The 16990-nt window shown below is 35.7% G+C and overlaps 1 protein-coding gene across 2 annotated transcripts in view; it reads left to right on the top strand.

Annotated features, from left to right (window-relative positions):
- The window catches only part of LOC129259401 (synaptotagmin-like protein 5), a 53435-nt gene that overhangs the window by 6555 nt on the left and 29890 nt on the right, over positions 1–16990 (top strand). The window contains exons 1-2 of one of the 2 annotated variants that reach the window (XM_064098570.1): positions 7952–8283; positions 11841–12259. In XM_064098570.1, coding sequence (XP_063954640.1) covers positions 12159–12259 — 101 coding nt within the window. In that variant the 5' untranslated portion in view covers positions 7952–8283; positions 11841–12158. Of the gene's footprint in view, positions 1–7951; positions 8284–11840; positions 12260–16990 lie in introns of those variants that run through there. The other variant, XM_064098571.1, reaches the window with a different exon arrangement.

Raw genomic sequence — 16990 nt, 5'->3', positions numbered from 1 at the left:
GTGGATGTCATCCTCCCTTAATTCACACATTGAAATTATTGACTTATTATGCTGGTAGTGGGAACTTTATTCTTTCGTTGTTGGATATGAGAAGTAGTATTTACAGTATAAATTTTACTTGTTTTAATATTTAGACTATTTTGTTTCATTGAGTGTTTATTACTGTTTAGTGATATTTGTTTTCATGTTGACACGTATGTACATGCAGTTCCTTTTAATTCTCTCAAACACAGTATGGGGAGGGTGGGGCATTTCTGTATACCTCATACTTTCAACTTCTTTGTTCCGCAACAATTTTCAGCTGATAATTTGTTCTTTATGCATGTATTCTTTTCACACAGCATTTCCTTAACCCCATACTATCCTTAACCCCCAGACTATCCTTAACCCCATACTAGCTTTTTTGGATTTCACATCGTCTTTCTTAACCCCGTACTAATTGCTTAGCCTGGGTTGACGCCTTAACCACACAGAGCATGATTAATGTGCAATTCGACTTCTGTGATTGGCTAATGCTTAGCCCCTCTTTTCCTTAGCCTGGTTTTGTTTTACACTGCATCTCGTAGCACCGTAATTGTGGTGCTAGCACCACAATAAGCTGGCTAACCTTGCTTTTTTTGCAGGGCCAGATATACATGTAGTACCATACTATAGTTCGGCAAACAAGTTCATTGTCATGTCCAAAAATCGTCGGAGCCCGTTCTAAATACTGTTCTGTTTTCTCCTGCTTGAGAACGGTTCTTAAAATTAAAAATGCTATGAAGGCTGCAGAGACTGCTGAGTAGCTATAGATCGTGCAAATGACAGTAAGGGCACACCAGTGTCCTAGCTAGACCCATTTTGGTGGTGGTCGTTATCCCACTGCATTACAAAGTTTTTGTTCAGGCCGAGTTAGAGGTCTTAAAGCCAAAAGTGAAGGAACATCAATGTAATAACAATCTGACATTAGCAAATCTTTGAAATTAATGAAATTCTAATATTTATCATTAAATATAAAGAAAACAAGATTAAACTTAAAGATGGAAATGAACGCGAGTGCAATTCCTCTTTGCAAGGAGTTTAGTTTTGAAACACTTTTCATTTGAAATTAGCGTTGGATGGAAGCAGTGTTTTCCATTCTGAGCGGTGGTCAGAAATCTTCTTGTGATGGTGGGGCCCGACCATTGCTGTACACTGTAGCTATAACAATGGGGCACACAACTGCAGCCTCGACAAACCCCATTCGCATGCAAACAGGTATGATTTGTAAGGGTCTTGACTGAGAAGCTTTTTGAGTGGCTTCTTAATAATCTTAGCAAAATAGAGTATCAAGAGAACTGAAATCAAGATCTGAAAAAGGGGGTAATCAGAGTGGAACGTCCCAATGCAGCCCATACCACATACATGATTACCCCCCCTCCCCCCAAAACACAAAGAAAACAATTATTTCAGGATGAACATGATTGCAATGATTTTGCAACACATCTTTATTGAGTAGTATGAGGAGGTTGATTAGATTTATGATCTGACTCATTGATAGTGATATTGACATTTGTTATTATAATTCAATCAATATTTGATTTACTGGGTGGTATACATGTGTATGGAGGACAAGTCATCATTATTGCCTGCCAAAAGTTTTTGTAAAGATTCAATGTGAATTGCACCTCAAATCTCTCCAAGCATTGGAGGTGTTACATGTTCAATTTTTCATCGATTGATTCTTTTTAAAAGTTTGAATATGACTGACCATATGTGGGTGCGTCGTGGTCTAGTGGTTCTGACTCGCCTTTCAAACAGAGGGTCGTGGGTTCGAATCCTAGCCATGGCGTGTTTTCCTTCAGCAAGAAATTTGTCCACACTGCTGCACTCAACCCAGGTGAGGTAAGCAGGAAGTAATTACTCAGCAAAAAGCTGTGCGCCACCAGAATCGGTAGACTAGCTTAGCCGCGGTAATATTATATAGGAGCGCCTTGTGCACCTAGCAAGGTAGATATGTGCGCTATACAAATCCTGTATATTATTATTTTATTTATTATATATAGCAGGACCTTCTCTTTGTAATTGTCTCTATTTGTCTTGATAAATGCCACTTTAAAAACAATAAAAAATTTGGCCTTTAAAAAAAAAAAAAGCTACATGTATGTGAACCTTGCTGCATTCCAATTTTTGTCCAGTTGAACAAAATTCAGGACCAATTTTTAAAATAAATTATTTTATAAATCTTTATCTGTAGTTCGATGTTAGTGTTTACTATCACAGATTAATTGTCTTCTACAAATTATGATCTATGTACATGTATATAATACTAGTAATCCTTAATTTTTGTCTCACCTGCATAGCAGAGTGAGACTATAGGCGCCACTTTTCCGACGGCGACGGCGGCGGCGGCGGCGGCGGCGGCGGCGACGGCGGCGTCAACACCAAATCTTAACCTGAGGTTAAGTTTTTGAAATGACAGCATAACTTAGAAAGTATATGGACCTAGTTCATGAAACTTGGCCATAAGGTTAATCAAGTATTACTGAACATCCTGCCTGAGTTTCATGTCACATGACCAAGGTCAAAGGTCATTTAGGGTCAATGAACTTAGACCATGTTGGGGGAATCAACATCAAAATCTTAACCTAAGGTTAAGTTTTTGAAATGTCATCATAACTTAGAAAATATATGGACCTAGTTCATGAAACTTATACATAAGGTTAATCAAGTATCACTGAACATCCTGCATGAGTTTCACATCACATGACCAAGGTCAAAGGTCATTTAGGGTCAATGAACTTTGGCCGAATTGGGGGTATCTGTTGAATTACCATCATAACTTTGAAAGTTTATGGATCTGATTCATGAAACTTGGACATAATAGTAATCAAGTATTACTGAACATCCTGTGCAAGTTTCAGGTCACATGATCAAGGTCAAAGGTCACTTAGGGTCAATGAACTTTGGCCAAATTGGGGTATTTGTTGAATTACAGCCATAAATTTGAAAGTGTGTTGGTCTAGTTCATAAAACTTGGACATAATAGTAACCAAGTATCACTGAACATCCTGTGCGAGTTTCAGGTCACATGATCAAGGTCAAAGGTCATGTAAGGTCAAAGAACTTTGGCCACGTTGGGGGTATTTGTTGAATTGCCATCATATCTCTATAAGTGTATTGGTCTAGTTCATAAAACGTGGAAATAAGAGTAACCAAGTATCACTGAACATCTTGTGCGAGTTATAGTAGTTTTCAAAATCAGCACTGCTGCTATATTGAATCGCGTGATGCAGGTGAGACGGCCAGAGGCATTCCACTTGTTTATCTACAAATTGCAATTCTGATAATGAATTTATCCTTTAGATTGACCAATATTTGCTTTAAAAGGGGAAAATTCACAAGGGCATACATTGTAAGTGTAATTTGAACCCAAAATGACTAGTATTATAAGATAGCTAGCATATGTAGTGTGATCACACAAAGAGAAACACAAATACTGTAATCTAATTACTTTTGTACAAGATTATAAGATACTATGTACTGTTATAAACTTTTAAAGTAATAGACTTAGGCCGTGTTTATGCTTCCACTTTTCAGGCCAGAATCAGCGTTTCCAAACGTGATTAGTCCAAAACACGGTTGCGTCCATGCTTACTTTCATTTAAACGCTGTTTCAAAATGCCGATCGTAAACTCACAAAAAGGTGCGTTTGTAAACGTCGTTTGACCAGAATCAGGCTTTCTGGGGAAGTATAAACAGAACCACGATCGTAAACGTGTTTAAATTATGTCATTTGGTACATGCTTCCGGTGAGATGAAAATCCGCGGGCAAATACAGTCGCATTGCTCCATTGTCACATGTTACCTCCACGGAATTACCTCTCATCTCCCTTGTTTTGCATGTGTTACTATTACTAGTATTACTCTTCCAATTTGTCATCACGATGAACGTTGAGGGATTTACACCAAAAAAACAAAAACAACCCTGGAACATGAGTTATAAATGAGGAGACATCGCCGGATGCCCCAGTAGCATAAACAAAAAGATCTTTCATTATTTTGTATACTAAATATTCTTCATTTTTTCTTACTATTATCCTCACCATGGTGGAAATTATATGGCTATATCGAGAAGCTCCATGCAATTACTAAAATATCGGAAATTGTTTGATGTTTATATAACAGTCGACGTACCTTCCCCATAACAACACTCGGAAAAAAAAATTCGAAAAAGGGCGCACTCAATTTGCATGACCCCGCTTTCTTGCTCAACAAAAATTACGATGCGAAGCCAGCTGGAGATCGTGGTTTCGCCTCCGCAATGGAAGCATAAACACACCCTTACATACAGTATGTAGATGCTGAGTAACAGAAATCAGGAATTCTGATTGAAGGATGCATGTGCCTTGAGGGAAGCCAAGTGTCAACCCTAAACTTAATTCACGAAGTACATGTACCGTATATGTAGGGACTCGGTTTTAAGGGGAGTGAGAGTGATCACTCGCTACCGCTCTCCTTAACCCTTTTTTGGTAGAGCGATTTATCAATCGCCTCAGCGATTGCGTAACAAGAGTGTCTCAAACTGTTAGAGTCAACCTTGAAAACCTCATTCTCTTTCAAGGTTTTGTAAATAACACAATTATATTGTAAGCAACAGCACACTTGCAAGAATGACATTAAAGAGTTGAATGAGATAAATATTGCATAGATCTACAAGTATATCTGATTGTTTGTCTCCTTTGGTTGTGGGTTGTAACTTAGTGTACATTACTCCATCCATTTTGAAATGGGACAAGAGAGCTCGATCCCCTTGTATGTCAAAGAAGAGCTTTTTGTAGTGCTCCCCTAATGCTCCCCTTACAAATTTTAGGAGAGCTTTTTATTGCTCCCCTCATAATTATAAAACTGAGTATGTGTCTAAGATTTAAAAATCACTATTATTTGTGAATCAAATAACTTGATCAAATAATCTAAATAATCAAATAAATCACTGTGAATCAATCAGATAATTTCAGGTTGCTCGCTTTTTGCAATCAAAGTAGATACTGTCTTGCCACAATTTATTTTTATAATACACATCACATACTAGTCTGGCAATAATATGCCGTGAATACATGTAAATAAAGAGTAAAATTTACCTTCACAGTGATCATCTTTTCCGACTATGGTTGAGATTGTGTTTGATGTAGATTCATACTCACTTGATCGATCGATGCACTTGTAAATTGAAGTACATGTATTTTGCTACTTTTTATCTATTTTAGAAGTACAGTGTACATGTATGCAACATTCCCAACATCAGACATTTCGTACTTTATATTAATCATTAAAATTCCTGAAGTTTCTGAAATTTGACACATGATTTAGATTATATTCATATTGCATGTACAGTACTCACTGTTTTTTTTTAATCACTGTATTAAATGTTTACTACATGTATGTATAATGATATTAGTTGGGAAGGTAATAAATTATACATCAATATCAAAATTAATTCCCATGTATCATAATTCATTTTGACTCTCGACCCTTGAAATTTCCTTTGATGAGCCACGTACATACGTGCATCTGCAGTGCTTGAAAGTACTTGATCATTGCACTTGTTATCATATTAATCATCCTCCAAGTCTATGATCATTACAGGCTATGATTAATTTTGTCTACTTTACCAGGGCGGGGAGAAGAGCCTTGTAACTATAGATTTTTGTAATATACAATAATTTAGGAAATCACCCAGTATTGGGTATGAAATCCAGCCCTTAAAAATGTCAAGTCCATCAGAAAAATTTTGATTTGAATAAATAATACCTGGAAAAATGAAACAAGCACAACATTTAATATTTCACCTAAATAGGATGTATAATATAAAGTTTTATTTTTATAAAGTTTTATTATTTTTTTGTATGACATAAAAATTTGCTTATTTATCACATAACAGTTCTATATATACAACCCAGTGGTATGCAAATGAGAGAGTCCATGATGTCTCACTATTTCTTTTCTTTTATTGTTTGAATTATATAATATTTCAATTTTCACCGATGTTACAATAAGGACAAACTTGACAGAACCATTAAAACAATCAGGTAGTTCCACATGTTCAGTGAGGAATAAAACTTAATTTTACAGGACAATGCGGAGAAAATTAGAATATTTCATTTTTCATACAATAGTGAGTGGATGACATCATTAGTAACCTCATTTGCATACCGACCAGTATGTGCATGTTTTAAGAAATTAAGCGAACTTGAAAATATCATAACTTTCTTATTTTGCATCCAATTTTGATGAAATTTTCAGTATTATGCTTGTGGGATTTTTATTTTTTATTTATTCAAGCCAACTTTTTGCTGGGGTGGACTTGTCCTTTAAGAAGTATTAGCTACATGTATATAACCCCACCCTTAACAAGTATGTATTTGGCACGAAACACAACCCGTAACAAGTTTTCCCATATAACTTTACCATTTAAGTTGTTCTATGCATTTCAATTGCAAAGAGAATCGGGGATACATTTAAATCACTAGTAAATCAGCTCGGGGTAAATTGGACCCTACTTAAGTAAATGTAATGTTGGTGCAAAAACTACACTTACTACAGCCTTTTTAAAATATACCATACTCTAGAGTTTTATACCCTCAAAATGCAGACCCTAATCATGCATTATTTCCACTTGTCAATGGTTGTGGCCCCCTGGGACCAATTACCAATCTTGGATTATTATCTTATTGGTATTTCTGTTGTGCATTTAACTTGGTTTGGTTTGGTTTTATTTACCTTATAAAAATCACAATAAAATACATTGCACAAGATATGAGATTAAATATAAATATATAAACATGCACATAAAAATATGCAGATGGATCACTCTATTCAGAGCCATTGATATAATGGCTCTGTTCTTCCGAGAGGTCCAACTAGGTACACTCTTTATCATTATTTTTGTTTGTGCTTGCAGCAATGTTTGTGATATTGCCTGTGGATGCATTAATTATTACTCCAGTCACACTGCATTATTGACTGCAGCTGCAGAGTAACATTTTCATACTTTGATTGGCTCATATCATCACTACAAAATGACAGTATTTTTCCATTAATGTTACAGTCTGGAACTTATGTGGCAGTTTAAATCCTAAATCATCCACAGTAAGGGAACATTTGCGGGAACAAAACAAAACTAATGTTACAAGAGTAGACCATTTAAAGTAATCATTTTCATTTCATTTATTTTCCATTTCCATCAATCATTTACAATAAGTTTTTTTTAGATACATCTTGATATACAATCAATAAAACAAGGAAACTTTACATGTATATCTATAATAATCAAAAGCGAAGCTTGTAGAATGCAGCCTCCTATAATCAATGTAAACAAAACACAAATACAATATGGTAGAAAGTATAGTTTTAAAAAAAAACGAAAGAAAGAGAAAATGAAAAAAAGCGACATTAATAGTCTCCAGGTTCTTGCCCCGGCACTCACAGCGAATATTACGGATCAACAGGAAAACAATAAAATTCATAAGTCACATTGGTTCGCAATGCTGAGTAAAACAATAATTATAAAAAAAATATATGTTTAACGAAAAAATTTGTATGTCACGGTTCGTAATGCTGAGTAAAACAATAATAATAAAAAACAATATGTTTTGGCCTAGAGTTATTCCCTTTTTAAAAAATTTACCCATAGATATTACAGGGAATCAAGTTTTATTTCAGTATTATAGTCATGTATCATAATTAGGCATACTTTTCAGATTCGAAGACCTAACATTGATCAGAAGAAGATATGAATTCTAATTACCTTTAAAAAAAAATAGGCTGTGTAAATTTACATACATTGAAGGTCATAAGTTGTTTTGCATGTAAAAAGTGCAAATGTGTTTTGGCTGATCGATGATATAACGTGGGTGTGTTACTGCTCTTCAAACAGCTACAGTACACCTTTACATGTTTTCTATGCATGCTGGCTGTTCAATCATGCATGGGTGCTTTATAGTCGGAAAGCATACCTGCAAACAAGACTGTCGAGGATCTTCACAACAATGTGTCTTTCAGATTTGTAGAATTAAAGCTGGCCCCATTTAACTGTAGGGCATAGAAGAAGGTCAACCATAGAATAGAATTCGTCAGCAGAATATTAAAATCAGTGGAAATCTTCAGCTGTGCAATGATATGATTTCTAGCAGTTGGATCTGAAGGATTGTCAGATGTCTGCAGTGCATGTGACATGAATTCTTTTAATACTTTTATGAGACACCGATACAGTCTGTTGATTTTCATGTGAATGCTCTTTTGGGTCTATTCAATATTAAGCAATTGGTAAGTGATCTGCACAATGACATTTTGTGATTTATTTTACATTGATTCATTTGTGTTGAATACTACTGACTGAAGCATTACAGAGTCCGTTTTCTGTAAAAACATGCATTGGCAACATTTCCAAATATAACCAGGAAACCGTCAAACCAGCAAACCAAATCCACAGTATGTACATATTCTACATTGTAGAATATCTTTATAAATAAAAAATAGCCTCTGGAGCAGATGAGATGTATAGATGGAGAATTTCTGTAGAGTGGAGTTAGAAGTCTTTTTTTTCACGCTCAGATTTTGCCGTCAAGTCCTTGTGTTCTGGTGGTAAAAGCGACAAGTCAAGGCTCTACATTGTATGCTGCACTGAAGTGATGCCAAGGGTTTGAAACTTGAAACTCCCTTCTTGGTGACCATGCATGAATATTTATTATAATTTTTTCAGTTTTTAAATGAATTGATAATGATGTTTATTCCATTGAAATAAGACCAGACTGACAATAAAAACCAAGAAACTTAATTAGGTCCACACTTTCCCTGGCAGATTCAGTTGTGCTTTGGCATATAGTAACGTATTTGACCCAAACATTTACATGTATAGGCCTAATAATCTACATCTACACTATGTAGGCATGGATAGTTATGATCCGCAGAGAAGGAGTGTGACAGGGATATTCAGCAAAGCTTGACGTCTTTCATCCATGAACTCCATTTCCTTGGCATGGTACCTTATATTATCCTCGCATTTTAATTGCTTGTGTTTTATGATGCTGGGGTTCACACAGACAGCTTGGCACTATTTAATGAGATTCCGGTTCTTGTCTTATTAAACACATTGCCCAATTTACCGTTCTTGTATCGTACATGTACAGTATAGGCTATGTCCTCAGGAATGGTTTGTTGCATAACATTCATAAGGTCCAACCCCAAAATGTCTGAATCAGAATACTGCGGACCAGCTAATAATCTTGTTCCTCTACCATCCGTACAACACCGACCATATATAATATCATCTTTCAAACGACAACTCAAGTCATATCTTTTTCCAAATATCTAGTTTTCTATTTTCATTTATTTAATACGTATTTGTTTTGATGATTTTTGCTATTGGTTTGACTTGGCTAACCCATCTGGGGCCTGGTGGCCTCAAGTGCTATACTAGAGCTTCTGTGAATGATGTGCTGATGGGCTTGTCCCTTAAATTGTTGGTGAAAGAAGCAGCAAGCAAGAGGCCACCAGGCCTCATCTGGCGCAGTTGAGAACACCAATAGTTGATGCAATTTAATGTACACAATTCTATACTTTTTTGTTACTTAAGATTTATATTTATATTTTACTTCTGACAATTGTAAGCGCTGTGATACTTTTAGTGTATAGCGCATATAAATAACCGTCATTATTATATTATAACCTCTGAAATAGTCCAAATTATATCGTCATGGTAACAGCAAGTATTTTCAGAAATATCTCTCAGATATGGCTTATCTGATCATTGTCTTGGATATATGGCCTTGATATCTATGTACAGTACATATACAATATGTGTATTAAGCTGAAAATTTTATCTTGAATGACAAGGAAATTTTTAGTGTCATTGACATTTCCTTGTATGGCTGTTCACCAAAATTTCAATGACCAGTATGGTCATATTTTGAGGTTAATTGTTTTACATGTCAATAAAATAAAGTGCAGGTGCATGTAGTAATGAGAGGGGATGATTTTAGAATCTATACTCATTTTCAGACCACCTCGAAGTTTGTCAGTTCCAGGTATTCTCTGATCTGGAAATTTGCACTGGCCCCGTCTTACAAAGAGTTACGAGTGATCAATCATCAAAAAGAAATTCTACAGGAAATTTGCACAATGTTCTTTGTAAACAAAGAGAAGCACAGTGAATTTTCAAGAAAACAATTAATGCATGAATATACAGTACATCAATGCTAGAAAATATTTTGAACAAAGATGCATAATAGCTATGTTGACGTTGCTGGCCGTCCATAGTTGCGATTGATCGGATCAATCGCGAATCTTAGTAAGACGAGGCCCTGATCTACCTAGATCAGAAAATACCACGTATCGTTAATGTCACTATACATATATTCCCTGACATGACTGTTTCATCAAATTTTTAATGACCAGTATGGTTTTAAATGTAATGAGGGTACCATAATTAGGTTAATTGTTTATCATGTCAATAAAAAAAATACAGGTATAATGAGAGGGGGTGATTTGAGAATCTATGACCATTCCCTTTGCTTCATGTCTTGCATTCGTTTCAGAAAATGTGCATTACTTTATAGACCAAACCTAAATCTAACCACAAAGCCCAATGAAATTTTATTGTCTCTATACAATGTAACCTGTCTGTAGTGAAACAATAAAATGTGGCCTTTATAGACAGATGGCTGCTATAGACAGGTTCTTATAGACACAATCGATCTGCTTCCATGGGAATTGGTTTAATTGGTCATTTTAGATGGGTGGACTGGTCACTACCACAAGTTCTGCATTGCAGATTTTATTCTTATGTTATATTACATGAAATCATAATTGTTTCATTTTTTCATACATGTACATGTACATGTGTAAATGATGTGTCTCCATTTGAAATAGTTGCAGCAATAAATAACTAATGCACTCGTCATTCCACTTGTTTTATCTCTTGGAAGAAAAATATTGAATAAACCTAATTTCATATAATAAACTACAAAAGAACAAGGGGGGATATGGCATCATCAGCCAACCTAATGAATATTCATGAAGACATGCCTAGAACTGTTTCACCGGAATAATGCAAATCTTAAAAATTCAATAACTTCGTTATTTGTTATCCGATATTGATCAAATTTTCAGCATTTTGCTCTGTGAATTTTACTCTATTCATCTCCAGCCTGGACCATCCCTTTAAAGCTTTGAGGAAGGCTGGGACTATGAGATTAATGTACTCTGTCCAGTGTACTGGCCATCTACACATTATACATGTCTTCAACATCCCTCCATTGTCATACAAACAAAGAGAATCTGACACAACTTCACAAGTTTAGCTAGTTGTGAGGAGACCTGCTTGTGTTTGTTGACTAAATGGCTTTATGCTGTGACTCAGCTGCAGAGAAAGAGAGATGAGCTGAAGTACTGTAACACTTTTGTATTTTTGAATGGATCTCAATGATGTAAGCGATAGTAGCATTCAGACTTTCTCTCAAGGGCAGGATTTATGTGAGTAATCTGAACATGGAGTAAAGAAGTTCCTCCGTGGTCTGAACATCCCGTCCACATTGGTGTTAACTCTAAAATGTTTTATCTCGAGTATTATCCAAGTACGTTCTACAGGAGGTTTAAGTAGTACTGTGATCAGACATGGCAAGTCGCACATTATGTGTGAGACCCCCGCATGAAGGTCTCTTGCTCATCCCCTGAAATCTTTCACACATGTATCACAGCCTATCCCCGTACTTAACACATTCCCTACGATCTCACACCGAGTCATGAAAATCTCCCGCAGCCAGTCTTTGAACTGAGGAATTAATATTGGATCTCTTCTCTCATTTCTCTCTTTTTTCGTCCAGATTCTGAAGACTGAAGTAGAAACCATCTGGCAGATATAAACTGTACGTGTGACCTAGTGATACATGACATAACATGAGTGCCTTGCCGTGCTAACCAGATGCGAAGACGATTGTAAGAGAACCACTCCAACTCTTTAATGTGGTTTTATCAAGACCTGATGACACCATGACATCGTAGACAGCATCCAGAATCTAGGACACTAGGCCTGGATACCAGGTCAGAACTGTCTTGAAGGAAGAGGAGTACAGGTACCTGACTGAAGGGGAGACACCCCAGCTGAAGATTCTCTTGGTTGTGGAAGACAGGATCAAAGGAAGATGATTAACCTGGAGCACTTGACGGAGGAGGAGCGGAAGATCATCATGGATGTCTTACAGAGGGATGAGCAGCTCAGGCAGTCGGAGCAGGAGAGAGTCAAGTGAGTATTCCTCAAGAGGAAAGGGAGAGAGGAAAAAGGGGGCGTTATCAATTGAAGGAGGGAGAGAGGGGTGTGGCTTATAGGAACAATGGGAGGGGTAATAGAGAGGAAGGAAAATAGTTTGGGAACATGAAGAATTGGAAGATGGGTGAGCAGCTCAGAGACTATAAGCAGGTCTTACAAAGAGTTGCGATTGATACGATCATATGGAAAGCCAGTAACATCAACATATAAAATGCATCTTTGTTCAAAATATTCTCTGAATATGGTATGTACACCCATTGTTTTCTCGAAAATTCAGTGTGCTTCTCTTTGTTTACAAAGGACATAGTGCAAAAAAGTTATGACATTGATGGATTTCCATAGAGTTGAGGTTGATCGGATCAATCGTAACTCTTTGTAAGATGGGGCCCTGGAGAGGGGAGGGATCATCCTTTTAATAGAGAAAGCAGCAGTAGAAGAACAAGTGAGATCTGAAAGTGCAAGTCTTGGGTGAGGGAGGGGTGCTAGGGAGTTAGGGGTGGGGTAATCCTTATAGTAGGGAGGAAGAAAGTTGGGAAGGGAAAGAATAGGAAAACTATTACTATTGTAAGCAATCAGACCAGGAGCCATTCATTCTTGATGAGCAAGAGAAGAGGTGGAGGAGGGATGGGGAAGGCTTAAAGGGGAATCCAACCCAAATAAAAACTTGTTTTTGTAAGAAAAAGAAAAATCAGACAAGTTGATAGGTTAAAGTTTGAACAATATTAGACAAACAACAAGAAAGTTATGATTTTTTAAAAGTTGTAAATATTGGTAATCACTATACCCATGGAGACTTCAAATTGGCCGCATATGGGATGTCGTAGTGATGTAAGGCAAGGACTACTCTTCCATGTACTCCATTACATATTGTGGCTAAAATGTCATTTTCCCAAAAAGTTTTAATTCAAATTATATTTTTCTTTCATCATGAGGGCATAAAACAATATACCTGGATTATATTTAGATTACTGCCCCAGGGGAATGGGTACTTAGGAGAAAACCACAAATCCCTGATAATAAAGTACATGGCCTATGGGAAAGTTGTCCTTGCCCATTGTCATAATTTGCTTACCCAGTTGCCAATTTGAAATCTACATACTATTAGTGATCTCAATTTAAAAGCAGCTATAACTTTCTTATCCCTTGTCCGATTTCTTTCAAACTTTCGCCAATCTATTTAATTTATTTTTCTCCTTCCCAACACAACATTTTATGGCAAAGGCTGGATTCCCCTTTAATGGGGATAGGGTCAACAACCCACACACACAATTATGCCCCCCCCCCACAAAGCAGTGTATTTTGGTATTTTGCGTTTAGAATGTTTGGATGTTGTTTTCCCTTTAATAATTAATTCACTGATCCTGGTGTCATGAATATTAAAAAATGATTTAACCAATAATGCTATCAAAAGTTTATTATTTTTACGGCAACATGCTTCAATCTACCTTTTTAGGACAACTGGTACAGTCTCAGAATTTTTTTTTTAGGTTACTTAACATATATCAACCTACCAACTGTTTCAAAAAGAAAATTGCATGTGAAACGAATGGAGATTATTCTTAACCAACAGTTATTAGGTTCATATCTTAACCAACTTGGTTGGTCCAAGCGTAGTTTTTTAGACTACATGTATCGTACTGCATATCTTTATACCTCAGTCACATTTGCTCTACGGCAGCCCTACGACGAGTTGAAAACAGCGTTTTTAATTTTTTTTATATAGCTACACATATTGTACATGTAGGTGGTTTGAATAAAAATGAATAAAATGATTGTTATCGACACGTCATAGAGCAAATGTGACTGAGGTATTGCTTATGATAGTTAAAAACCGTTTGTAGTCACTCTAAAGGGTAATGTTCAAGGAAAGAAGGATATGCATTGGCAATCATGCAAGCACTATTTTTAACCAATTGTCGTCCCAGAGTAGTACACACATGATATTCCTTGACTCTTTAAAAGGACAAGGCCCTATCTTTTCTTTTGTGCTTTTCAAGCAAGGCATAGACTGAAATTGATTTTATCCTTCTTGCTGAACAATTATTCTATATTGATTACTGGATGATCACATTCCTATCATTGTGTATTCACTGGTTTCTCATCCCAAGTGCTTTCAAATATTTATAGATTAATTGGACCTTTTCTTTAATACAAGTTCCTTTAATACAGAGTGTGTAGGGTTTATGGGTATTTATAGAATGAATTTAATAGACCTCTAAAAGTTTTGATGGTAGTGAAAGACAATCTTAGTAGTAACTCTGTCTCAGGGATACTATTAACGTCCATGTTTTAAAACATAAAGAGTTGGAACACAGATTTTTAGATGAATTTGATTTTGCACTGCAGTGGATACTGCAGTGTATAACCAATTTTGAGCTCTGTAGTCTGAATGAAGGAAATGATTGCTTCTTTTGAACACAATGTCTTGTGATTCAAACATTTATGAGCACTCCCTTATGATGATTATTATAGTATAACATTTATTTGTGGAAGAGATACATGTATGAATCAGGAAGGATGGAATTTTTGTACATTTTAAACACAAACTTTACAAACTGTATAATTACATGTATGTATAAATATAAAGTTTTATAACCAATTTTCAGTCAAGACCCTGTATACATGTATGCTTCATTGTATTTCCATTATCATTGTGAGTAGTATTCATCACATTCCAAACATTTGTTGTATTCAACGAATGGAACTAATTATTGTTCATCCATGTTTTGTTTCTTTACTTAATAACTTGTCATGTTCTTTTCTCCTTTTTTGCCTCTTCATTTTTCACAACAGCGAGTAAGACAGTTTTTTTCTTTACATTTCGTTGCATAGAAATAGAAAGCTTAACATTGCAAAGGTTCATTTGTAAGGGTCAGAGTGGGTGGAAACACTTTATGCTTGCATTATTAAACAAAGAGAACAAAATAACATTCATGTATTTGAAAAGTCTACCCATCCATGTTTCCTCGCATACTGCGTAGTCTCATAATTGATTCTAAAGTAAATGTAAATTGAAAAATTCTTGATTAATTAAAAATTTATCTCTAGTTGCTCTGGACTTGTTTTTCATAGACTAGATCTGGGGAGAGTTTCATGAAAAGGTTTTGTCAGTGATTTCAAGGACTAATTTGCTTTCAGCCAATTAGATGCAAGGATTTGTATTACTAACAGTCAGTGAAAATCACTATTTGTTTCATGAAATGCTCTTCATATGACTTGGGTTTGGAGGATAAGAAGCGCTCGATTCAGAGTCCTAAAATTATATACTGGTAGAGTGTATACCGAGCAGAAACTTCACCCCGCCCCTTCCCCCTATAACTAATTATTTTTAAGTTCGAATTTTGAAAAGTGATTTTCTCCCAATTTCTCATCAAAAGATTCTGTGAAGATATTCTTGTAAGGCAGCAATGAAGAAAGATTGTAAAACTTTGATGATTAATGTACAAGGTTGATTTGGTACGTGGCCACAAGATGAAATTTAAGAGCCCAAATCTTTGTCTCTAGAATCGTTTGATCACTTGACGAGCTTGAATAATCTACGCTTTAGCATGCCTTGTGCCTGGCATTTCTCCTTCCAACTTCCTTTCACTCCTTCTTTTTGTTTGTCTTTTGACTCAAATTTGATATTTTCCTGATTGTGCCACTCCATGTATTTTGGTAACTTTTATAGATGTAGGCCTATAGTACATGGATGTGTACAACAAAATAGATCCTTGATCATATGTATCATTTTTGTAAAGGGCACATAAAACCACTGTTTCACTGGTTAGAAGGCCATGGGAAATATGTGAAAGATGTGTCTCCATTATAATGAAATAAGTTGCAGCAATGAATAACTAATACATTTAATCAGTTGTCAATCCAATTGTTACAGCTCTTGGTAGAAAAATATTGAATAAATCTAATTTCATATAATAAAATACAAAAGGACAAGGGGGATATGTCTTAATCAGCCAACCTAATGAATATTCATGAAGACATGCCTAGAATTGTTTCACCGGAATAATGCAAGTCTTTAAAATTCAATAACTTTATTTGTTATCCGATTTTGATAGCATTTTGCTCTGAATTTTACTCTATTTATTGAGATATAAATATTAGATATCAGCCTGGAGTATCCCCTTAAAAAGCGGTAGGCGAATGGGCCAATCAAGATGATTGTTACATGGACATTTTGTTCAAAATCACTCAACAGGAACCAGTCAGAAAAGTTCTTGCAATTCATTGCAAGCCTTTGTTTACCTTTCCTGGTAATAAATTCTTTGGAGATGGTTGTCTGAACCATTTTATACCCAAATAACTTTATATAACACTGCCCCCTGAAATTCTTCACATCTTATTATTCCAAGAAAATTGCTTTCACCCATCTCAGTCAGTCCGCAAGCCCCTGTGTTAATGAGCAAATGAGCAAGATTTATCCAAGTCCTCTCGTGGCTGAATTCATGTCCCTGCAAAATCTCGTGAATTGTGAGACTTTCTTTCTCAAAGAATTTAACCACTTTCTCCTTGAGTAATATTGATTATTTTTGTACCATGGGCAAGAATAAATGTTACCCTTTTATATTGGTCATTTCTTTTGAATGAAATATTTTGTTAAATAAGTGAATTTTTTACCTGAAAAGATGCATCAAACAGAATTTTCTTCCTCTGTTTTCACTTGCAAATTGTGCAACATTTTGTGTTTTAGGCACCAACATTATTTATATC

The sequence above is a fragment of the Lytechinus pictus genome, chromosome 4, assembly GCF_037042905.1.
Source record: "Lytechinus pictus isolate F3 Inbred chromosome 4, Lp3.0, whole genome shotgun sequence".
Classification (NCBI taxonomy): domain Eukaryota; kingdom Metazoa; phylum Echinodermata; class Echinoidea; order Temnopleuroida; family Toxopneustidae; genus Lytechinus; species Lytechinus pictus.
Note: the sequence above shows the minus strand (reverse complement) of the source record. Positions and strands in the feature narration are given on the sequence as shown.